General features: G+C 38.0%; 1 protein-coding gene across 6 annotated transcripts in view; it reads left to right on the forward strand.

Moving 5' to 3' along the window:
* The window catches only part of ATE1 (arginyltransferase 1), an 85,799-nt gene extending 60,430 nt beyond the window's left edge, over positions 1 to 25,369 (forward strand). For all 6 annotated transcript variants that reach the window (XM_065066843.1, XM_065066844.1, XM_065066840.1 and 3 more), the window contains 2 exons: positions 4,240 to 4,360; positions 22,258 to 25,369. In XM_065066843.1, the coding sequence (XP_064922915.1) occupies positions 4,240 to 4,360; positions 22,258 to 22,436 (300 nt within the window). In that variant the 3' untranslated portion in view covers positions 22,437 to 25,369. The remainder of the gene's footprint in view (positions 1 to 4,239; positions 4,361 to 22,257) is intronic.
* Positions 25,370 to 26,155: the final 786 nt, after the last annotated feature.

Raw genomic sequence — 26,155 nt, forward strand, 5'->3', positions numbered from 1 at the left:
AAAATGCAGCATGTCTAATAGTGTAAGGGAAACCACCTTAAAGGCTCTTTCTTTTATATTATATGCACCCCAAACATTAGTGAAAATAAAATGTCATGGAGGTATTTTTTTATTAGAGTCAAGTTTATATTGCAGTGGGTTGACCTGGTAGAAGAAACCATCTACTCAGGAGTTCCATAGCTGTACTAATTTTCAGTATTGCATTTTAATCAAACCATTTGATAGATTAGTCAGATACTTATAAAGATGTAATTTTTCTTTTGGTTTTCTTTATTATACCTTGTGTTCTTCTGCTCCTTAAACAAGTTTGGATGTTTTCCCCCTGTTTCAAAGGAGAGAAAACAAAATTGGAAAGAGGACAGATTGAATAGGATGGTTAAAGGTATGGAATGGCCTACGTGAGAGGAATGAGTAAAGAATTTAAGTCCCTTCAGGGCGATGGAGATACCACATTTATCTGTAAAGTCATGGTGATAAGGCAATGATTGTTCACAGCACTTCTGTAATAGAGGTGGGAATGGTCATCAAGCAGAACAACATTTTGCAGGTTGAAGTAAATGAAAGCAGTTGTCGAGGATTATTCAATGGCAAAATGCATTATTGTTGAAGTTATCTACTTGTGTAAGGATCTGTTGGAGGTCAAGAGAGTTCTGGCAGAGTAACGCTATGTGCTTTTATACTTTCTTTAAGTTTTCACTGAGTATTTTCTATTGATGGCCATAAGAGATGGAATATTTGGCTGTCCCATGGACACCCGGCATGATCTGCAGTGGCCATTCTCATGTTATAACAGCTCAAAATGTGTCAACATTGTGTATCAAGAAGGATGTTTCTGGATGTCTGTGAAAATTTTAAACAGCATCAAAAATAATGCAATTTTAGGCAAAAGTATTTTTCACTTCAAAAAACATTTCAAAATAGCACATCTTGTGCCTTGCTGGATATTTCTTAACAAAATGTAGATGTGCAGACAGAAGAAAAATGGGCAGTTGTTTTCTGTTGAGAGAGTGAATTTCATCAGCAGGTGGTATTGGGTTTAAGAAGCTGGAACATAATACAAGTGCTTAGGATCATCTGTAAGATGATACTTATTGTTGAAAATCTTGTAGTTAAGTATTCCTAGGATGTTCTGGGCAGGATAAACAGCGCTACTGTGCGGGAACTTCTGTATCATGAGATAAAAGAAAGCAAAATGTTTTCAGTTGTGGGTTTTCACAATAGGCTGAATTACTTCTGAAATGTATGCTAATTTAAGCTGAAGCCAAAGAGAAATTATTTTCAAAAACAGTTTTGCAAACCTGGTGAAGAAGTTCTGCTGTGATAAATAGCTCTGCAGCAGTTCTCTGCAGGAGATCCCCTTTCTAGTTTGGATTTATGTTGGGTGTATACTGCAAATCAGCAATACTAAGAATAAGAAGGAATATAAATAGCATGCTTAGAGGCAATTTTTTTAGATGATGTAATACTTTTAGGGGGAATAATGAAATGTGAACATTTTCTTGAATTATAGGTGCTTCTGGATGAGGCAGAATCTGGTTGGTTCTCAGGTTCAGATTTTTCACAGTCACAATAAAAGGTTGGGTGGATTCATTGTTTTCATGTTGAGTTTAACGTTTTTAAGAAAGGAAGTGAATTGAGAGTAAGTTCTTCAGGGACAAAAAAGAAGACGACAAAACCCACAGGAATTATTGCATTTGATTTAACAAGTTCTGTGGATTTCCTTTTTAATTCTGTCAATATAGAGACAGTGGCCACGCTGTTCATTGGGAAACTCACCTCTGAATTTCTTCGTGTTCCCTCTTCCTCCACAAATGAGTCATGGGATGTGGGTTTAACTAGTAGAGTAAATAAATTGCCTTCATATCGTACTTCTAGTATGTTTGGAAATACTTTTAGAAAGGGAAGGATATTGAGGAGCATCAATAGCTTGTTTGATTTTTTTACCTCTAATTACATTTTGTGTCACTGATCGGTGTTGCCTCTTTTCTGTGTGTCATCACCTCAGCCTCACACATCTCCAGGTAAGTTAATTAACAAGACTCTAAATTTGGGGAGAAGAAAACATCTGAAGAAAACACCTTAGACCTATTTCTTCCTTTTTCCTTCTGAAGTAGGGTATTTTGATGCCTGAAATAAATACTGAGTCTACAGTGGTGGATTGGATAGTCACATTTTCCTGTTACGGTTTTGCTCAGTGCTGAAGAATCTTTCTGTTATAAGCAAACTAGTGCTGAAACGCAGTTAATTTTATACATCCTGTTTTATGACAGAATGTGACATTGTAGAAGTAATTGGGAACTGTAGAATAGGGCTGTGTGGTGATATGGTTTTCATGCATGGGATTCATAAGTATGATATATTTCAAGGTGTAGGGACAGTAATTTCTAGGAAAACAGTAAGTGGCTGAGCAATCATTGCTTAAAGCCATGAGCATTTCTTTTTTAATCTGACTGAAAGGCATATTTTTCCCGTAGTCCTTAAATTGTTTTATTGGAGTAATGATGACTAAGAGACACATACCTTTCAACTGCTCCTGTTTAGATAGCATAACATTTCAAAGCGGTTTATTTAATAATGTCATTTCCATTCTCTGGCTTTAGAGACTTTTCTAAGACCTTGAGGTTTAAGCTTCTGCATGGAGTTGGAGGAATATTGTTTTAACTTAATACAGAAATTTGCATTTAATTAAAAACAAAACAAAACAAGAACTGTAGTTACAAGTAAACTGTGACTGTTTTTCAAGTGAGACTCATTTCAGAAAGATACAGCAGGTATTTGATAAGGTTCAGCATGAAGCTTTTTTTATGTGGACAGCTATGACTTTGTTTTTATCAGAGGTAGTTTAAGTATTTCTTACTCAACAATTTACAGTTGGTGGGAAATACATAGTGAAAAATACTTAATTCTACTCTAAATATTGTTGAGTGGAACAGTAAGAGAATAAAAGGAATGGGGAATCTCTGCAAACATTGGAAAAATGGTTCTTCTGATTCTCCAAAGTTGGGTGCTGCTGCATAAGGTGTGTCTAAAAGAAGAATAGCAAAGCTTGTGGATGCAACTTTTAAAAATGTCTTTATCACCAGGCTGTAGTCGCTGTTATTAGATCTGTGTCCCTTCCCGAATGCTGGTCAGCTTCATTCAAGGCCGCTTTACCTTTTTCTGTAGTAGAAGTTGGAAAAAAATCAACTTCATATCAAGCCAATCATCTTCATTACTTGTTTAAAGTATTTGATATGAAGAACTCTTAATTGTGTCACTGCAGTGTGACTTAATATAGCGCCCAGTCTTTTAACTGTTGATACAAGACCTGTATAATTGAGATCCTTAAACTTTTTCATTCTATATATTGTATGCCTGTTTTTCAAGCTGATACGTGAGATGAATTTTCAGTTTAAAAAATAATTGGATATTTCCACCACACGGCTCTGGATGTTGAGAGGGTTTGGGTTAAATGAATGATGTCTCAGAGATAGATTTTTGACTTAAGTTACAGGCCAATGAATAATCATATTTTAAATCAAACGAAGATCTGGTTAGAGGAGGTTATTATTGCTGAGGTGGTGATTTTCTGTGTAGCTAAAGGGAAAATAATTACAACTGTTTAGTCTCTAGGAATGTCTGCAAAGAATATCTTTTAAATAAATCAACATAGAATGGTGGAATTTCACTAATCATTACCTGTAACCTATTCCAGGAAAAAATCCATAAATTAAAAAGAAAACGTTACCATTTAAGTAGCAACGACAAAATGCTCTATCACTAATGCAATAAAAATAGCATCCTGCTTGCTGTTAAGTGGGGTTTTTTCTGTTAGATTTTTATTTTAATCTCCATTATTTGCTTGAATGACCAACACTTGAGACAAGCTGCTTTTGGAGGTGCTGAGTTCTTTAGTGTCGGCACCAGCTCAGCAGAACTCCAGAGGACAACTTAAATACAAAGTGTCAGTAAGCAACGCCAAAACTTTTGTAATTCATCTTGGATACCGTAAAAATGTGTTCTGTTAATTTTACATTTTCTTCAAGTGCCAAGGTTAAGTTTGTATCCTGGAGATGGTGCTGAAAATACTAAAGGAGTAAGTCTGTGATTTCAGTGAAGCTGTTCCTGACGCATTTGCTGTAGATTAGATTAAAAACTATTCCTTGTTCAAGGGAAAATCTGGAAAGTTGTAGCCAGAGTGTTCTTGTGCAACTGGTAGGACTTATTTTATTTTTATTGTATTCCTTTTCTCCTTTCCAGGGTCAGTACAGGCCCTCGGACTTGTTGTGTCCAGAGACGTACGTCTGGACGCCTATTGAGCGATGTCTGCCCCTGCTCGAGCAGTCGAAATACTGTCGATTCAACCAGGATGCAACGGCAGGTAAGGTTACCGGTAATGATAGGTCTGTAATTTGGCTGTCTTGTTTTTATAATGCATTGGCATCATCTGCTGCTGAAGTATTATGCAAATCTATACAGGATAAAAAGTTGAAAATTAACAATTTCTCCAGCGAGGATTAGCAAATAGAGAGTTTTATCTTATAACAGCTAAACTGAGGGAGTGCGGTCTGGATGATCGGGTAGTGAGGTGGACTGCGAACTGGCTGAAGGAAAGAAGCCAGAGAGTCGTGGTCAATGGGGCAGAGTCCAGTTGAGGCCTGTATCTAGTGCAGTGCCTCAGGGGGCAGTACTGGGGCCTGTATTATTCGATATATTCATCAATGATTTGGACGATGGAATAGAGTGTACTATCAGCAAGTTTTCTGATGACACCAAGCTGGGAGGAGTGGCTGACATGCCAGGGGCTGTGCTGCCATCCAGAGACCTGGACAGGCTGGAGAGTTGGGCAGGGAAAAATTTAATGAAATATAACAGGGGCAAGTGTAGAGTCTTGCATCTGGGTAGGAACAACCCCAGGTTCCAGTATAGGCTGGGGAATGACCTATTAGAGAGCAGCATAGGGGAAAGGGACATGGGGGTCCTGGGGAAAGCATGATGACCATGAGCCAGCACTGGGCCCTTGTGGCCAGGAAGGCCAATGGTACCTGGGGTGGATTAGAAGGGGGTGGTTAGTAGGTCGAGAGAGGTTCTCCTTCCTTTCTACTCTGCCCTGGTGAAACCACACCTGGAATATTGTGTTCGGTTCTGGGCCCTCAGTTCCAGAAGGACAGGGAACTGCTGGAGAGAGTCCAGCACAGTGCAATGAAGATGATAAAGGGAGTGGAGCATCTCTCTTATGAGGAAAGGCTGGTGGAGCTGGGGCTCTTTAGCTTGGAGAAGAGGAGACTGAGGGGTGACCTCTTAATGTTACAAATATACAAAGGGTGAGTGTCATGAGGATGGAGCCAGGCTCTTCTTGGTGACAACCAGTGACAGGACAAGGGGTAGTGGGTACAAACTGGAACACAAGAGGTTCCACTTAAATTTGAGAAGAACCTTCTTCTCAGTGAGGGTGTCAGAGTCTGGCCCAGGCTGCCCAGGGAGGTTGTGGAGTCTCCTTCTGTGCAGACATTCCAACCCACCTGGACACCTTCCTGTGTAACCTCATCTGGGTGTTCCTGCTCCATGGGGGGATTGCACTGGATGAGCTTTCCAGGTCCCTTCCAATCCCTGACATTCTGGGATTCTGTGTAATTATATTTGTTATTCTGCACATGAACAAAACTCAACAAGTAATTGTTCCTCCCCTTAGACTCCAGTTGGCTGAATGTATGAAGAAAGGAAATTAGAATCAATACAGGGAAATGAAAGGGCAGGAGGAACTCAAAGGCATCCGCTGCTTTTCTTGAGGAGCAAACTGGCAGATTTAATTTAACAATCTGTCAGTGAATTTGGAGAATACAATGAACAGCAGAAACATCTTAAATGTCTTGGGGTAGATGAGATGTAGATTTTTACGATAAGTTAAGTAGGTACTTAGTGATTTGCAAGGATGGAACGGTTAAAATATTACTGACCAGAACATAATACAGTAAAGATACGGTAAAATAATGCAATGGAAGGGAAAAAAAATACATTTACTTGCTTTAGCTACTGACTCTGTGCGCCAATTGCAGACCCCAAGGGAGCCATGTTAGAAGATGCCTGGTGTGGTCCTTGGGTGGAAACCAAAAAACTGATTAACTTCTTTTATTAATTGCAATTTGCTGAATATCATCTTTTTGAAACTTTTTCCCCACTGAATAACAGTTGAGAAGGGTTGTGGTATTACTCAGAGATGTCGGTGATTAAGCTCATAATGCCCTGGTCTGCATTTAGCCATCACAAAACAGATTTACGTGTCTCTAAGTTTGAATAGTCTTCAACGGCTGCTGCTTGCTTTTTATTTTTTCATGGCTGTAGTTTAATAAAATTTAATTTAATTTAATAAAATTTTCCTTCACTAGCTGGTTAGCTGTTGGAAGGGCAGGATGTAGGTAAATGAAAGGAATCTGAAAAGAGGTGACCACTTATGCAGGATTGTGAACTTCTGGTGAAACTGCATCAAGTTTCTTGCTTTTCCTCGTCCTGTGCACGTTTCCATTTTTGCTGTGACTCGGTTACTCAACAGGAATAGTGAAATAATGATGCGTCCTAATTGTAAATGTTCTACAGTACTGACATGAAATACATTTCTAGGTATAGATGCTGATTTAAAAGTTTCAGTAGCAGGATGGTGTTCTGTGTAAGGTTCTTCAGAGACTGTGCATGTAGCCCTGCGATGCGGTGGGAAATAGATGGGGGAGCTTGGGTGCTTTTGGGAAAGCGTATCTGTCACCACGGGGAAAGCTTAATACATAAGAGATTTAAATGGGCGGCACATCCAACTAGGATTGATGAGATGAAACTGGAAAAAAATGTCAAAGGTAAGAGGAAGGAGGGAAATGCTTTTGGAGGCCAGTGGTGTTCAAAACACGCGTTATTCACTAAGAAGTGCATTCATTTAAGTGCAAAAATTACAACTAAATTAGTGCCTTTGAAGGTGTTAACCCCATACAAGCAAAGGGGCATCGTCTTCTCAATTCTGTGAAATTCCTGTGGCATACCACGCGTTTGGAAACTGCAGGGTATAAAACTTTGCATCGTTATCAGCAATGGATATCTCGCTCCAGACACTACTGGAACTGTGACTTGTGTCCTGTGGTTTAAGGAAATTAAAACATAGCTACACGTTGAAATGCACTGGACCTGCTGTGAGCTTATAGGCACTGGAGGTTTAAATAGTTGCTAGCTCTGAGGAAGCTATTTCTCAACAGTAAAGTCAGTTTCCTTCTTAATTCTTCACTCTCCACAATAGTCAGTAATGTGAGTTTAATGAAGTTACAGTGAATTTAAAAAAGAGCAACAGGAACGATGGTGGACTTTATTCCTCTTGAATCAGCTTTCTATAATACAGCCCGTAATTATGTCAGTTAAGTAGGGCATGATTTATCAGGAGTGGGACTTCGGACATAGAAACGGGGCAATAATCAGATCCAGTAAACAACTGGGAGAAATAGTGCGACTTGTATTGCTGCCTGGGGCAATAAAACAGTCCCTGGAAAAAGCCATCCTCTAATATTGTCTGTAATGTCAGAAAATTTCTGAAACGTTACCTCACACTTGTTTGTTCATCATGTTTGGCAATTTTTGAACTTCTTTTCCCTCCCTTAAAAAAAACCCAACAAACTAATAAATTTACCAGTTACAGGTTATGAAAATGTGTTATAGACCAGCAGCAAGTGTTGCTTCAGGAGAGGGTGCTCTGTGCTCTGGCCTTACAAGTCTCTGCAATGTGGAAAGGATTTCTGAGTATTCATACACATTGCATTGCAGAGCTCCTTCCCATAACCAGATTTATTTTTTCTTTTCTGAAGTATCAGAAAGTACTAATTGGTATTTGTGGAGGATTTTTGCCTGTTTTCCATTATGTGGTTGTCCCGTGATTGAGCATTTTCAAATGGGTTTAAAGTGTATTGTTTTCCATCCCCTTCTCCTCTGACGTTGAATACTTTTGTTAACAGTTGGAGAACGATGAAGAGAGGACAGGCAAACTAAACAAAGTTCTTAACTCTTTATACCACAGAGATAAGTCTAAGAAAGTATTTAACAGTTCATAAAAAAAAATCATAGGAACGATAATAACATTTTATTGTTTAGGATGGAAAATCATGGGTGCCTGATGGTTGAAATAGGTCCAACTCTGTAATACTTTTGGCTGGTGTAATGAGATTCAGCCTTACTTAACCTCAAAGCACTCCAGTCCTACAGAGACAACGATGAGGTCTTGTGCCAGCAAACGCTCAAATTTGATACATAAATAAACTGCTAGTGGGCTCCTTTTGTGCAGTTCCTAACATGTATTAAAAAACATCAGTTACTTCAAAAAGAAAAATTGCATAGCAGCACTCAGACAACATTCATGGATGAAAGGTCATGTTTGTCATGTATTCTTGCTTTTATAAATCACTGATTTTGCCTAAATTACTCATGCCTCAGAACAGATTTGTCATTTTTGCTGTCTGTTCAATTTGAAAACTTCAGAAGACCTGGCATCATCTTATAAAGGAAAGGTTTGTTAGGCTTCCGACGTTTTTATTATTAAAAAGCAGCCAGTCATTTACTTACAAATAAAAGAGCAGTTAGTGAGGTATGGCAGTAATAGGGGCTTTGGATACTGATGCGTTCTGAAAATTGAAATTGTGCTGAACTGCATTTACCAGGCCATTAGCCTTTACTTTTTAAGGATGTGAAATGAAGCTGCAAGTACAGATGGAATTATGTTGAAGAAAAAATAAGTTAATTAAAAGGTTTCTCTGCAGATAAATACTTGTCAGTCACTTTGACAACATATCGAAACTGATGAGTAAGATTTGGCCACATGAGAGCGCCTGCTAAAATATTGCTGGGCATGGTCTGTCTGTCACAATATTCATCTGAAAACTGGTCTTCAGGGTTTTACTTCGTTGGTACTTTCAATAAGAGCTTTGCCCCGTGGAACAAATGCAGCATGAAAAGAATTAGAAATAATTTACTTGGTATCCTGGCAATACTTATGTCCTTCCAATCTCCATTTTTTCTGACACCAGCGCACTGAGATGTCTTGTTTTTTTTAACATCTGTTGAGAATTTCAGTTTGTTGCTCCTGAGACAACCTGTGAAAAACATCTTCATGAAGGAGAGAGAACCTTTATGAAAATCTGCATTTGGGATGGTAATTAAATTAGTGGGAAACTTCAAATCTTTTTTCCCCATCACCACTGGGATGTCAACACCTTTAAGAAGCAACTTCAGATAAGGGCAGATACATTCATACAATCCCAGTCTGAAGTGGTGGCTTCAAAGCTTTTGTAGTTTAACAGCCTCTTGACTTTGTTGCTTAATGTGGGGTGTACGTGTGCCAGCCACGGTGACCAGGCTGCTCTGACCCAAGGGACAAAGCTGGGCGGGATCTGAATTTTGAAGCATGGCCCATGGCAATCTCAGCTCAGTCTCAGTCCTCTGAGCAGCTTTGAATAGTGCAGATCGAAAAGGGCTTTAATGCTGCACTTTTTATTTCCCCCCTAAACTGATTAGTTTGCTGAAGTTGATAAATTGGTTGAGCTAAGAGACATCTGTTCAACTTCCTGTATATTTAATAATAGAGTGAAATCAAAACGGAATCAAATGGAATATAGTAATTAAAATGAAAGGGCTTTCTCCAGTGTTGAAAAATACACATAACAAAGGCATACATGGACTCTGTGCTGGCTTCGTGTGTTCTTGGACACAAGACCCTCTTTACTCCAGAGAGTATAGTCTAACATAAACCATGAGGGATGCAAAAGGATGGTAGAAAGAAAGAGAGAAGCACCTCTGGTTTCTCTGGTTAGTTATAGTAATAGACTAAATTATTAAAAGACTAAATAGTAATAATAGACTAAACTGACTGTATCATTTTTTTGTAATCACAGTGAAGTAGAGTTTTGAAGAGATCTAAGGGGGAGATCTAAGGAAATGCATCAGTTATCTTTTAGAGTTTATGCAGAAATCTTCCACAGCATGAGAGGTGTAGGAGAAATGAAGAATACGGGGAGACATAAAAGAGTTTCCTTCAAAACCAGATGTTAGTCTGGGCTCTCAGATGCCATAGTCAGAGGTAGAACTGGTATTACTGCCTCTAGGTGCTAGGAATGAAGATGGGGTTGAAACAGCCTGTGGAAAGCTTCAGAAGTGAGTCCAGGCTGATGTGATCAGGGTATGGGGACCTGGTAGTGACACACTTGGAAAGATAAGGAAGCAAATTTTGCAGTAGTTCATATAGGCAGAACGTTGAGGACTTGACAAGAGCAGAAGAAAGTTGTTAAAATAGGTAATGGTAGGATTAAAACTTGAAAATCCAGATGGATATTTGTAGAGATGAGTAAGAGAAGCCTTTTTTAGGTACACTATGTAGAAGGAAACTAGACGAGAAACCCAAAGAGCTTGCGAAGCCAAGGTCTTACAACAGCAGGGATTTTCCAGTGCCTAATAATTCAGTGCCCACCTTCCTCCTGGTTCTTGATGCAGACCAGGCTTTGCCATCTCCACAGAGCAATACAGACCCTGTTGGAGGTCCTTAGAAGAATTTGGGCTTTAGAGCTATTTCCAGCTGGTCCGAGCCCAAATGACGATAGGCATTGGAATCAGGAGAAGATAATTTGTCTTTGTCTCTGCTTTTCAGTGATCTGCCTACAGCCACCCAGGAACTGGTGGGGCTGTGTCTGTGCAAAAGACAGATGTTGAAAGCCAAAAAGTCTTACAAATTGCCTCATGTTCACATACAAGTGAAAAAAAGAGTTAGTGAACCAGAGAATATTACTTAGTACTTTTGCCGTAGTAGTCTTGTAACTTTTATTGCAAGTTTTTACCAAATTTTTAAAACTTCTAGGAGCACAAGCTGATGTTTTTATCCTTCAGAAATGCAACTTTCTCACATATGACAGAAGAAACTCCATTTTCTTTGCTAAGTACAAAATGAAAATTTTCACAGCTTTGTGGCATTGTTATTCTGCTGGACATAATAAGCCAGAGTAGGAAAAGGCAAACCACATTCCCAGTGTTTAATTACTTCTGAATCCTCTTACTAACGACTTGATTATGCATCTTAATGCTTCTTGCAAGAAACTGAGGGTTAGTTCTAGTAAATAAAACTTAGAATTCTTACCCAGAAGTCTGCAGGCTTGGACAGTTGTACAAAACTGTATTTATTTTAAGAATATATTTGTGCGCACAGTGCTCTCACTAGAAAAATTATCCATTGCAACTATTTCAATAACCTTGATTTCTACTGTTGCATTTTTCAAAACATTCCATTTTATGTACAATTTAGAGATAAATAAAATAAATAATAAAAAGGGCATATTTAAAATATGTTTTATGTTTCTGTGTATGTCAATACAAGTATTTTGATTTTTTTTCTCTTTATTCTTTTCCCCATTGAGTACAGAGGCTGTTTAATTTTAAGATATATTTTAAAATTATAGTGTATTAGTGTGATTCTGGTCTTATTCTTCCTCCCCCTCATAACAAAAAGGCCAAGATGACATATTTGTATCCATGAAGTGAACTGCCGTTGTCATTTGGTCACGTCTGATGGTTTAGATCCCTGTCAAAATGATGTCCATGTGTAGTTTTGCATCTTTGGGTCTAGTCAGATGGATTAATGCAAAAGACGGTACATGTTAATGTTTATAAGGGTAGTGTGATGCAGATTAATGTTTATAAATGCACTGAAGTTCTTGAGATGAGGACAGTGTAGTCACAAAACTATCACAGATGGAAAAGATCAAATTGTTTATAACTGTGCAATCTGATTTGGAGAAATTGCTGGTTTGCTCTCAAACAATTGCTGTTTATAATTTGTTTAAAGATACAATGTTGTGTACTTTGAAGAGTTAGGAAACAGTTTAAATAAATCCTGATAGATCATGAACTCAATTCTTCTAAAGAACTAACTGCCCACTCTCTTATTAGAGCCATAGGTAATAAATTTGAATTCTATAACCAAGAAAAAGGCAGACATATAAATTATTTCTAGCAGCTTCTCTAGAAGAGACACATCTTACAAGTTTGTATCTGTTTCTCATTAAGTCTATAAACACTTGGAATCATCAAAATGCATATTTCTAAACCTACTGTGATCCTTGAGCATATAAGATACTTGGACAATGATGATAGTGCCAAGAAGGTGTAGCCAGGCAAATTTTTCCCTCACTTTTTAGTATATTTGGACTAAATGCAAATGACTGGTATGGGATTTTAGCCTTGTATGCAAATATATATGCTTTAATATTCCAGTGCTTCTGTAATAAAAAGTTAATGTTATTAACTTAATTGGTGGGTCCTAAGGAACTGGCACAGCATAAATTGACTTGTGGGCTGGAAGTGACTCGGAACCATCCACTCTGAAACGGAGTCTTACAAAACCATTGCAAGGACCAGAAGGTCTTTGAAATGTGATTTGAAGTACGGTCATAACGTGAACTCCATTTTGCATTGTTCTTGCAAATTTTGAACTTTGCTAAATATATGTGATTTAAAAATTTGTATTTATTGATATTGTAAATGTATCTGCCTCTAACATACAATACATGTAGCGCAGTAAACCAGCACCCCTCAAGAAGCACCATTGTCTGACTTCTAGTGTAGTTCATGAAACATCTGGCTTGGGCTGCAGAATTCCTAAAAATATGTTTTAATTCAAAATGACCGTCATAGAGGTTGTGTAATGAACAGATGTATTTTGAAATTACATTAATTTTGAGGACTTTGCTTGAAAAATGAAGATATCCTGGCATACCTCCTCACATTGAAGAGATGAATCTTTGTGTGCTCAAGATTTGAATGTTGTGATGTTTGATTCTCTAGTGGAATAATTCTGCTTTTCTTTTTGTGACTAGACCAGAAGTGAACTCATTAGTGGGTGAAGATTCAGGGGAATGTGGGGAAGGACAAGGACTGCCAAACCTCGCAGGAATCATTTTCCATACTCAGAAGGTGTTAGAGACACAAGAACAGAAATTAAAAATTAAATAACGTGGATAAGTAGAGCCATCACGCAGATTTATTTCATGCCTAGGAGAACTAGCATATGGGATTAGTTTCTAAATGTGATAAAAGTTAAAAGCTGTAATTAGGGACAGACACGGAGCAGATGTGGAGGGGACACCACAGGGATGTCATGAGTCCCAGCTCAGCCACGTGGCACCAGCCGCCGCGGTGAGTTTGGTGCAGGGTCAGACCTTCCATAACCATCCTCAGGCCTCAGCACTTGTTTACTCTCCGCTCTGCTGACATCATCCCGACTTTTCGCATGCAACATAATTGATTCCACATTTTAATTAATTTAGCCAGTAAATTGATTGCTGTAATCTGATTTATTTTGCTGATAAGCTACCGCCAATTGCTTCAGCTTTGCCTGTTTCATGGAAACACTTGCATTTGTAATTCTCAGCTTGACTCTCATATTTGGTTTTGGCTTGGGGTTTTTTTTTGCTTGTTTCTCTCCTTCCTTTCTTTCTTCTCCTCCTTCCTTCTCCTTCTCCTCCTTCCTTCTCCTTCTCCTCCTTCCTTCTCCTTCTCCTCCTTCCTTCTCCTTCTCCTCCTTCCTTCTCCTTCTCCTCCTTCCTTCTCCTTCTCCTCCTTCCTTCTCCTTCTCCTCCTTCCTTCTCCTTCTCCTCCTTCCTTCTCCTTCTCCTCCTTCCTTCTCCTTCTCCTCCTTCCTTCTCCTTCTCCTCCTTCCTTCTCCTTCTCCTCCTTCCTTCTCCTTCTCCTCCTTCCTTCTCCTTCTCCTCCTTCCTTCTCCTTCTCCTCCTTCCTTCTCCTTCTCCTCCTTCCTTCTCCTTCTCCTCCTTCCTTCTCCTTCTCCTCCTTCCTTCTCCTTCTCCTCCTTCCTTCTCCTTCTCCTCCTTCCTTCTCCTTCTCCTACCAAAAAAAAACCCCACAACACCAGAATTTCTAAAATTCCCTTTGTTTTAATTAATATTTCTATCTCAGCCACAATTTTTTAAAATTTGTTGAATGCAAGTTTATATTCCAGAGGGTGATGGTGGCCTATTAAAGTTACAACGTGTGTTTTCTCAATTTGAGCAAAATTACTCTAAAATATATAAAATGAGGCAAAAATCCTCATTGTTAGGCCTTGTAAAATTATTTGACATGAAAAATAAAGTCTGAAACACTTTGACATGTCATAAATCTCAGCTTTGCAATCAGTGGAATTTGCAGAATTCCAGATAGTGGAATGGCCGGTTGCTTTTTGCTCTCACCCAGGTGTGAAGGTCAGTACATCGTTTTAGGTCACTGTTTGTGCTACAAACCAGAGATTGACTCATCTGTGCCACTTTGTAGTTAGAAAATCACTGATTTTAGTGAAGTTGAGTATTTGGCTTCTTGGGTAAATGCAGTTTATGCAGCGCTTCTGGGTTTTTTTAATGTAAAACATGTTCAGGAAATAGATGGAATAACCAGTTCTGTTTGAGATGTCAGTGTTGTTCCTGGTTTTAAAGTTCTACTGGAGTTAGTAATGAGGTAAGCATTCTGTGTTTATCTAAGAAAAATATTTAGTAATGTCTTTCATGAGGAATGAAATATTTCATTCATCTCTAATAGGAAGTGCTTGTGTGGCAGTTGCTTTCCATCCCTCGTCTTTTCTATTTAAGGTGCGTCCCTAATTTAGTATTCTCAGCCTTTAATTCACAGATTTAATGGCATGTTTAATGTGTCTCTCCCAACAGTAACTGAGTCACTTTTGATGATGGTTTTGAGATGACAGATACCTTGCTAAACTCTCTGGAAAGATACGTGTGCTGGTTTAGTTCCCTGTTAGCGACTGAATTAGAGATTTACTTTCCTGTCCTGTTTCCAAGTGCGTGTTGGATTTTCACCATGATTTTCCCTTCTGTCTCTAAAGAGAAAGGAGCAGCTTAAAATACTGAACGTTCCCGTGTTGTTCTGAATGCCTCAGGTACTTTGAAGAACAGAAAAACTCAGCTAATGGAGGTTCTGAGAAACACAGAGACATGCAGGAGAAAGCTTGGCCAAGCTCATCAATGCTGACCCAGAGCAAATAAACCTCCCCAGAACCCAGTGTGATCAGAACTGGGCACCAGAAATGCCTGCAGAGTCCAGCAAAAATGAATTGTGGATTGAGTGAGCTTGTAAAACTTTGTCCTAACAAGTCTGGATCTGCAAAACCTGGTTCTGCAGCCACAGAAGAGTTTGGGGACAGTCAGCAGGGACATGTACAGAGCTGGTATCTCAGTGTTCCTGCAGTTAAATCCGAGCTGTACCAAAAAGGAAGGGTATTAAAAACAAGAAAAAAAACAAAACGAAACAAAACAAACACCAAAGCCTCCTGGATATGGAGTTAATATTCTTCATTGGCAATTCACATTCTCATTTCTCATATCTGAAGTCATCAAGAATAGTGTCAGAGATACAACTTCAAAAGAATCGGCTGGTTCATTTTGTCTTCTGGAAACGCATCTAAAAGTGAAATAGTTATCTTTGTCCACTTGCCATCTACTAGATTATATTTCTTTGTTTGTTTTTTTGTCTAAGTGTCTTGACTTGGAGGCACTGGATGCTGGTTTTGGGTAAGCAGTCGTTCAGTCTCATTTAACTAACATTTCACCTGGTACGTCTAGTTTTTGTTTTTATAGTTCATCCCTGGAAAGCAAGTCCTTGGAGAAGTATCAGTACCATTTAAACCCAGCCTTCGGTAGCCGTTTCTCAGTCAGTAAGTCTCAATAAGCTCAGGCAGTCTGTTCCCTAACACCGTATTTCAGGATAATAAACTGAGGTAGGTTAGAATAATTCTATTCTATGAGAGCTCCTCATAAATAAACCGGGATTTTATACTTATTCTTTTATGTGCATCTCTTTCAAATGTGTCCAAACCAGTGGACCATATTGTATTTTACCATTAGGCAAAAGATTGTGTTTCCAGGTAAACCAGGAGCCTTTGCTTAATTCCTGTGAATTATAGCTGAAAACGAGAACTGCTCTGAACTCCTGTATTCCCAGGAAATGTTTTCCATTGGCCCCTATTCATGTTTACTACTAGAATAAGAGTCAAAACACAATGAGTTATTGTTTCCGCGTGGCGCAGCAGGGGGAGCGGATTCTGAACGCGTTTGTCGGGTGATTAGGCTGCTTGCTTCTCCAGATTGAATTGCAAATCATAAACCAGCGGTATGATTTCAGGCACGGAGCCGAAAATGTTTTGTATGGAAGATGGTTTTAGGATTTACCCTCATTGCAGCTTCCCATCTTCACCCGTTTTAAGGTTCCCTTTGAAGTTATACTTTTAAAACTGTGTTTTCTTCTGTCTCATGACAGTAGTTAGATAAGATGAATTTTTCTCCTTAGAAACATTCTCTTTTTGAACAATTATTTCAAAAGTTCCTATTTTTTTTTCTTGTTAGAGTAACTGCAGAGAGTTGGCTGATTGAGAATATGTTACTGTACTTCCTTTGTGACTTGTGTGTTCTGGTTTTAATTAAGAATTCTTTTCATTGAATTGTACTTGTTTATGCTTCATTTTAACTGTACTCTTATTTTGGTTCAAGTTAGTATTTTTATACCCTAAGGCATACAAGTCTTTAATATTTCTTAATGTATGAGTCTAGGATGAATGAAGCAACATGAGAAAAAACACATTTCAACTGTTTTATAGAAATATTGCTGCTAATGGGCGTTGCTTCTTTTGTCACTGTGTATTGTCTATTTCACTTTTGAGGATGACTTCGTATGCTTTGCTGGCGAAGGAAAAGAAATAATGCTTTAAATTTTGTAATAAATGAGCTTAAATTCAAAGGTCAGATACATTACACTTCTGATTGAGGTAGAAGCATTTTCTATTTCCAGTAATTCATATCTCCTATATTTCAGTCATAAAATTTGAAATGTTAGTTTGTTTCTTCCTTTTAAAATGTCTTTGTTTTAAAATCATTGATCATTAACTATGACAAGGTCATGTAAACCAGATGTGGCTTTTTCAACAAGGCTGTAGTGTTTCTCCAAAAAATGAACATTGCTGTAGCGTAACCAGCAAAGGATGGGTGCTGCTTTTGATCATTTTTACACCTAGTTTGAAAGCTTGGGTATCATGAAACCTTTTAACTCCTTGTAAATTGAATTTTACACATTATTTTAGTTGGGTTTGGGAAACGTGAACAGTGTTCATCTTTTACAACGATGCAAGTCCTCACTGCTTCAAAATGGAAAATTAAACACCAAAACCAACTTGCAACAAAACCAAAACCCAAGGCTACCCGTTGGTCAGTCTCAAAGTTACAGTTGTCAAGCATTAAACTTCATGCTTTATTTTTCCTGTGGATTTAATGCTTAGAGGTAAAAATAGTTTTTCTAAGATTCCATTTTTAAGCAAAATGGATACCAGTTTATAATAGGAGTTATTTATGTGGGAGTGTCCTTCAAAGACTGCTTTCAAAGGGAATCACAGGTTTCAGTTCGTGTTGAATGTTGAATTAGGACTGGCTCTTTGCCTGTTCACTTTCTTTCTTCTGCTGTTTCATCCTGCTATGGAGAAAAAGAAGTCCAGGTTCTCTGTGTAGCACAAACTGAAGATGGTCAAGTACTTTCTTTGTTCCAGAAGGTTTTTAAGTATCATTTAAGGAAACCGAAACCTTTGATCAGAAACAGCATCATTTCAGAGTTTAGCAGGATTGCCACGTTTCTTTTTTGAATTAGAAATACCAGACCTCAGTAAGGCTTCTTACTAATCTAATTCTGAATCCACTCTGTACAGAAAACGTAAGAAATATTTCCCTGTGACTAATGTGAGGTTTTTTTCCTGAAAATTGGCACTTGTCCTTTTTCCTGTTTAAAAAATAAGAAAGTCAATAAATTTGTCGCTTATTTTTAATTATTTCTTCACTTATTTTCCTGTAGATGGAAAAATAAGATTAAAAAAAAAGTTAGCTTGCTCGCATTTCTAGATTATCCCCTGACAAATTACAAATGCCATGTCCATGTGGAATATCAAGAGGGAGGAGGGAACCCATCACACCCATCACACGCGGCTCCGAGCGCTGGTGCTCCAACCCAGCTTTCCACATCGCTGTTGATCAAAACCAGCTTTGACCCAAATCGGTCACCCCCGAAAAGCTGGTTTAGCAACAGTTTGCTCCAAAAGCCTTTGAACCATCGCACTGTTTTCATCGCGATGTTGGCTCTGCGCCTGTGTGGGGATGCGGCTTCGCACGTGCCTGCCCGGCTCTCTGACCAGATGTAGCTGGTTTGCACTTCAGCTTGTGTTAGGTAGTAATAATAAAGATTAATGTGCCCAGAGAGTAAAAATATTTGGGTGTTGGCTTCCCAAAATAATTTTATAAAAGTGCTAATCAATTCCTACCTGTGGGAAAAAATTCAGAACGTGAAACATTGAATTTCTGTGTAAATGCACACCAATGCTATTGCCGTGAATAGAAATGGTAAAATAATTCCTCTGCGTTATTTCATGTTGGTATTTCAGCAGGAACCCATATCAGGATTTGAAACTCGTGTTTTGGTTTCAGGAGGGAAGTCGCAGTTTTGGGGGGAAATTGGTTTGGGTTGCGCAAAGAAATAAAGCAGAATTTAATGGGAGTGTGTCAGGGTTCCTGCTCTTCTCATTCCTCCTGATCTCTTGAGTATAAAAGTATTTCTGGGGCTGCCTCTGAAGACCACGGCTCTTTCTTCGAGCTTATTATGCAGTGTCTCTTGACAATCTTTGAAGATGCGTGTGGGTGTGTAGCTGCGCCAAGAAATCAAACCAGTATGTGCCTCCTATCTACCAAGACAAACCATTGTATAGAGAGTCTTAGATTCCTTCTACTTTGTGCTTTGTTTTTTACTGATACTTAGCAACAGATCTGATATGTTTTCGGGTTTTTTTTAGAAAAGAAATCTATGTATGAGTTGCATTTAATAGTGATAGGGGGCTGGGAACAAAGAATTTTTACACCTATTTGCAATCTTTGCAATTTTTTATGGCATCGCAGTGGCAAGGCTGAATTATATATGAAATCTCACCTATATTCAAATTTCAATAGGTGAATGCTATATAAATAATTTTATGGTTTAGGACCGAAGGGGAGAAGAGAAAGAAGTGACAGCTTATTTATTCAACAAGAATTCAGACGTATTCTTAGCTTTGAGACTTACAGGATGATACTTCTGTAAAGACAGACATCTGGCATCCTCGCTTGCTCAGTTTCCTAAAACAACAGGTACTTTCAACCTACAGAATTGATTTTTCTGAAGTTTAGGGTTTTTATGTATCTAGTCTCCAAACAATATTGATACATGTAACTGAATTACGGGGTAAAACCTTGTATGTTTTACATGTGAAGTGACAGTGTCTCTTCTATAGACTCCAATTACTCAACAGCTCCATGAGAAGGTAATTTTCACAGATACAAAGGCAAAGTCCCGGGAAGTCGAAAGGATATTAGCAGTGCTGTACCGTCTTTGTTGATAGAACTGCTTCCACCAAATCCAGTCATCTCAAGTGATAAAGTGTTTCCAGACATGTCTGGAGAGGATGCACAGAAATAAATAAATGGTAAAAAATGCAGCGCTTAGCAAATTTCCTAGAACCCTTTGTCATCATAGCAGTTTCATGTGGCTGTAGAGCTAGAACGAGTGTGCAAGAAGGATAATGCACTGACCACACTTGATGTGGTTCATAAAAGTGAAGTAAGTGTATAAAAACATATGCTGAGCGATAAGAACTGAGTTCAGCTGAGCCAGTGAGGCTGTAGTGAAACTGAAGGTACGGTAAATTTAGTTACTGTAAGAAACTGAATCTGCAGGCCAGAAATGCTATGAGCCAAAAGATGAACTCATCCAGAGTATTGTGCGTCAGTGTTACTTGAAAGAGTATCAGCAGTGAGTAGTGAACAGCTTTGAAAGGGCTTTTGGCGTGAGACTATGTAGGCTAGGCTTGGCCTAAATCCATTTCAGGGCACAAACTTACAGTCAGCCTAGAAGTACAGTAAATATAAACTTTGGAATTTAAGAAGTTAAAATAACTTTACACTTGTGTCACCTCCAGAAGCTAAACTTGCAAATTTTTCCTTGGTGAACTCTGAGAAAGGATGAGGATGTAATAGAAGAGGCGGTAGGGCTGGTAGGAATAACAGCCTCTTGGGATATCAGAAAGGTGTTGGCCACACATCAAAAACCAAATGGATTTCAAAGACGGAGAGAAAGCCATAAAATGTTTTTGACTTGAGTGTTTATCTAAAGCAATTGCCAACAATAATTAGTGGAGAATGCAATCTTAGCAAGTACTGTTCAGATTTTCTTCCTTTAAACCACATTTTCCTAGTTAAGTCTTAAGAAATACATTGTGCTTTCATGTCACGAATCAAAACACAGATAAAAGTAATGAAGTCATTTTCAACTTTGTAAAGCAGACTTTGTTAAGTTTCACATACTAAATTCAGGCAATTGGCAGGAAAACGTTTATAAGGCATTTTTGTGGATGAATAAGGACAGGGTCTTAAGAATGTCTTGCAAAGAAAAGCATTTAATGACCTCCTTTGTCTTTAATAAAGCATAAAGAGTATTAAGTTTTTCTGTAGTAAGGACTACATTTGAATAGAGAGATTTGTCTTATAGATTTCTTCAGATCCTTCCAGACAAGTTGTTCAGCTTACCTGGGCCAAGTCTAGTGAGCTTCAGGTACGTAAATGAGAAAATAAGGCAGGACTTGGTGACTTGCTTCCCAGAGCTGGTGTCATATCTTGTGTGCTTTGCATCTATTGTCATTTGTGGAACTTGCTGAAAAAGTTCTCTCTCTGTTTATTTTCTTATAAATAAAAACTGTTTTTGCCTATGAAGTAGCAGTTCAACTGATCTGATTTTCCACAGCAGTTGGTTTGATTTTGAGTCAACTGATGATCAGCAGAGGGTTTCATTGTGGGTGCTGTAGGTGGGGAATGATGTTGAGTGGGTACCACCATCTCCTCTTCAAGGAGCCCTCAGTGTTCTAACTTAAAATAAGCACATGAACTTATAAAATATTTTAATTTAGGGCAGATTCATGCAATAGTAAAAGTTAACAATTTTACTTACCTGTGCTCTCTTGTCAGTCAGAATAATATCCTCATGCTGAGAAAAGGTTGAATCTTTGAGTACTTTATGTACCCAGATGCTGATGTTCTAGTGAGCATCTCTCTTACTGTTTGAATTTATATGGTTCTATTCTCAAACTCTTATTTCAGCTTCTGTGTGTAAGTTGACTCTCACATTGGTGGCTTTTTAAACCTAAAGTTCAGAAAAAGTCCAAAATTTCTTTTACTGATGTTTTATAATAATTTTATGAATTTATCCTTCAATGGCCTTGGCCACGTGGTGTGTTCTCTCACATTCTTTAGAGTTGTCTAGCACTGTAGAACAGATTTTTCTGACAGGCAGCGGCTATATAATGTTATTATTCATCAATAGTAGCAGCATCATTAAAATAAGGAAGTTTTAACTTGTTCCACGATGCTCTTATGTGCATGATGCTGGTTCAGTTAAGTCACAAGGGGTCTGTAGGTGAGGTTAACAACATTCAGCTATGGTGTGTGTATCTTTGAAAGCTTGAGGAATTATGTCATGCCCACCCAACTAGCGCTTGCACTGCGGAGCTCGGCGCTCAGACTTGAATTAAGGACGTTTGTTTAACTTTGTTCTACTAGAAAAACTCAGGAACCAGTATAAATGAGGGGAAAAAAGATGGGGGCTGGGGGGCCAGGGAGTTTTACCTGGGAAGGAGGTATCTTATTGCCTGATGCTTACCTGAGGCAAACAGTACGGAGGCTTCTTGTTGCTGTCAATGCACTTTTCACAATTGGGGGAGTGCTTCTTGCTGGTGGGTTTGCAAGTGGTGTAAGAATTAAGTGCAATATGGCATTAACAGCAAATCTCGTTAGTTGTGTTTGGAAGTATTTCCCAGATAGAGTTTCACTTCTGGAAGTGGCCTCCAGTGAGCATCAAACAAACGTGAATTTTAAAATACAACAAGAGAGGTATTTTCAGAAATGCTATATATATCACCATTAGAAATGTGTGATGCGTGATTTATTTTTTCACACACCACAAATACAATTGCTTTGCAATCTAGGTTTTGTTTGCAGCCATGATTCAAGAAGACGGCTCTGTGGATCAGCTCTGCTTTCATCCGCAGATTGATTTTATCGCTTCATACAGTTTTCATTACGCATATTGAAGTTCGTTGCATAAATTAAGATCATATGGACAATATGCATAACTAATTTTTTGTGTTCTCTGCTTCTTTTGCAGTTGATGAAGGTCGTATTAAAGAGCTGGGTAGGGTGAGGGTACTTCACAAGAGAATCGTGATGCCTTACAGCGTGTACAAGAAAAGAAGGAAGGGGCCAAGCGACGAAGCCAGCGTTCAGCAATACGCAAGTTTGGTTGGCCAGACCTGTTCAGAAAGGATGTTGTTGTTTAGGAGTTGAAAAAAATCATTAAATGGCATTTTGATGGCGCTACATTTTATTGCACTGCCACTGGATGGTGTCTACTGTAGTTGTGTGTTGGTTGGTATGTCTACGCAAATAGCAGTACAAAACGCAGGTATATATCCAGGCTTGTGTGAATACATGGTACTGTGTTTAAAGGCCAGCTCCAATAAAATTTATAATACAGCAAGGCTTTAGCAGTATAAGCTTAGAAAAACATGCTTGCAATATATTTTAATTAAGTAGTTCTAGCCTTTCTGTGCATTTTGAGTAATTGAAAGTATCTAAGCAAAATTAAAAACAGGCGTCTTTTTTGTAGAGGCAAAGGTTGACTAAATCTAGAATAATAATAATTAAATTACAAATATTTTTGAATAGCACCTTGGCTATCTGTCATTTAAAATTGCCATGAAATGTATGCTCGCATTTGTATGCTCCTGAACTCTTGCAAGAGAATTTGAAATGTGCTGTTACTTTCTAACGTGAAATCTGGCATGGTTTAATTTTATTTCAGTAGTATATTTAAAAACCAGGAGGAAAATATCTTCACTGCACATTCTTCATTTGTTTAAAGCCGTAGGTTAGTGTCTGAGGTCCTAGTGAATGTAGGAGTTGATGATGCAGGGCTTTGGAAAACTTTCCCGTTTGGAGAAGAAAGAGAATAGTTGCACTATAAATATACCAAAGATATGCAGCCAAGTGGCACAGTGGGTTTTTTGGTATAAGCCTTATCCTTTGTCTAAAAAGAGCAGATATTTTAATGCACATCGCTCATGTGAAATAGAGCTTGGGAGGTTTCCCCTGGAGCTCCTCAGTGCACATTTCAATACTATGCTAAAAAAAAGGACTGAGGTACCACTGCTGGCTTTTGTTGCAATTTTTATTCTACAGAATTGTATGGAAAGACTTAAATATCATATTTCTGCATTTTTACTGACTGTTTTGTTTATGGTGCAGCAGCTCACGGGTTAACATCTTTAATAATGTTTTACTAAATACTTCTGTTGGAAACACAGGAAGTTGTGATGCTTTATCAAAGCACTTTATTTTCTTATATATGAACGCTGTCATTAGTAATTTGTGTCCCTACCAAGTCATACAAGTTATAGGAATTTGGGGAAATAACACCGTTGTATAATTCAGTAGCCTATCACAACATTGAAATGATACCAATGCATTTGTGTATCTTCTTGGATATAACAGGAGCTCATATTCACCTTGAATCAAGTTGAACTTTCTTGTTAAACATTGAAGAAAGATTCTTATTTAAGAATATATGTGTAGATGTTTTTCCCCAGACAGGGAAGTTTTACTCTCTGAGAGTAACATCTCTTGTCATTCATGGGCTTGATTTAATTTTAAACACTTGGCCGATAATATTAATGGTTGATTTTTATGTGGAACCAGACGTAAGAATTTGGGGATTCAAGTGCATTGCAGATGTAACTTTTTTCCATATCTGTTCGATCATTTAAATATTATTGACAGAGAGCACAGCTTCAACAGTAATTTAAAAAAGTAATTTTATGTCTTATTAAGGGGATTTATTGTATTGATCTACTCCCAGTCTGCAACAAAATCAATTATGTCTGTCAACATTAAATCTGGTATGTGTTTGTCTCTTGCCTGGTACAGAGAAGCTTCTGTATACCAAACAAGGTAGTTTGTCCATGTCTTATCTAAACCTATTGTCAGGGGAGAACCACTAAATGTGACTTATGAACATTATAATAAGGAGTTCCTTTCTGTGGAGAAAATACTCTTGTCACTCAGTGAAATGTTAAATAATGTAACATTTTTTGCCTACCCAATGTGTTGGAAAGCGGTCATGCCCATATGGCTTCAAACCAAACTAAATGAGAAAAACATTATATATTACATAAAATCAGTTAATGGGCACAGAGGAGTTCTAGTATGACTTGCAAAATCTTAAAGATTATGAAAACCATTTAACGATGGTTCTTGCTGTGCTCCTGGAGAAGTTTTTGTTAAATTGTAAGGGAGCAGATGTAACATCACCCTCATCACTGAGAGTTCTTGAGGAACTCCATCTTTTGTGCCCGCAATTTGTTACTGATTTGCCTTCTAGATATGTAGTGGACTTTCACATGATGCTCTGTTTCTCTTGGGCATCTTTTAAAGACTGCAGTTAAATAGAAGTGAGGTAAGTATAAAATGGAAAATTGAGTACAGCTTGAAGTTGTGATTGGCGTGACCACTAAAGGTAAATGACCGTTTTCTGTGAATTCTGACATGGTGCTTTTCCTTTCTGACCTCCCCTGGAACTGCAGCACCACGCGAGCTTCTCACTCTTACTGAACTCAAAAATATATGTATATCTAAAAAAAAACAGTCAACGTTGAGATTAAGTCAAAAATTGAGTTCATCTGGTGTAGTATGCCGAGATTTGACTCGCTTCTTCAGTGTTATTTTAGAAGGAAATTGGTGCGATATTCTTCAGGACTGATAACTCTATCCCTGGTTTAGAAATGGAAGAGTCTGAGGATGAAGTTCTGTAAATTTTGCTATTGACTTCAGAGGAGCTGAAAATTCACCACTATTACAATTTTATTTAATAAGATGTTGTCACTGAGAATTGTTGACTTTAGAGATGTTTAATTTAGTACAACCTATTTTATAAGAGGTTTTTCAGTGTAGTTAATTTGTGAGACTTAATCTCTAAGGTTGCCTTGTCTGTTGATAAATGAGCATAAAATGGTTGTAAGAAAGTGCAGATCTCTGACCAGTGCTAAAAAATACCTTTCGTTGTTTTAATTGGAAATAAATGGGAAGCTTACTTATTTTCAGCATCAACACATTTCACTAAATGCAAAAGAACCTGCATGTTGAGTTTGTAATTGCTTTTCACCGGGCCTGTTTGATTTCTAATTATAGAAAATAAATTTATTTCTAGTCGTATAGAAAATAAATTTATTTCTAGTCTCTGTGAATTATTATAAGTAAATAATAGCGACAAGTGTGACTTCTGTCTTACTTTGTAGGAATTCATTCTCTTGGAGGTTGCCTAAGTGTTCAGCAGAATCTGGGGAGTCAAAAACAGTAGTAGTGGTGAGAAGGGATACCTCTGAGTTCCAAACATATCCCCATATTTTACAACTAAATTTTAGTTCTGGCTTAGACAAATTAATGGAGAGTTTATGCTTTGAAACAGAATTTGTAGTTCTTTTGAGAATAGAATAGAATAGAATAGAATAGAATAGAATAGAATAGAATAGAATAGAATAGAATAGAATAGAATAGAATAGAATAGAATAGAATAGAATGATTTTCACAAGTGGAGGCTAGATAGTACTAGCTGTTTATTTTAGTTAAGCTATATACCATTTCTAGCTGGTTGAAAAGATGCTTTATCTGAAGCAAACAGCCAAACAAGCAACTCAGAAATCTGGATTACATGCACAAAGGTAACCGAACACTGATTTGTTTTCCCGTTGAAAGGGGCAGAATTCCATGTAATTCCATGAATGAGATTTTTGTTGAAGCCAAATGCCACCTGGGCTCGAAATCCCGGTGTGCCAAGGCTTGCGGTGGCCCAGTTTCCAAGGCTTTGTCCTTCAAATCGTACTCCTGGGAATATTTATTTTTTCTGTTTCATTGCTCCTTTGGAGTCTACATCCATCAGTCAGAAGTTCTGTTAATGTCTGTGCCGGGTGATTGTTCTGAACTGACCAGCCTGATCAGCCATTTATTTCTGA

Source organism: Columba livia, chromosome 6 (genome assembly GCF_036013475.1).
Source record: "Columba livia isolate bColLiv1 breed racing homer chromosome 6, bColLiv1.pat.W.v2, whole genome shotgun sequence".
Lineage (NCBI taxonomy): Eukaryota > Metazoa > Chordata > Aves > Columbiformes > Columbidae > Columba > Columba livia.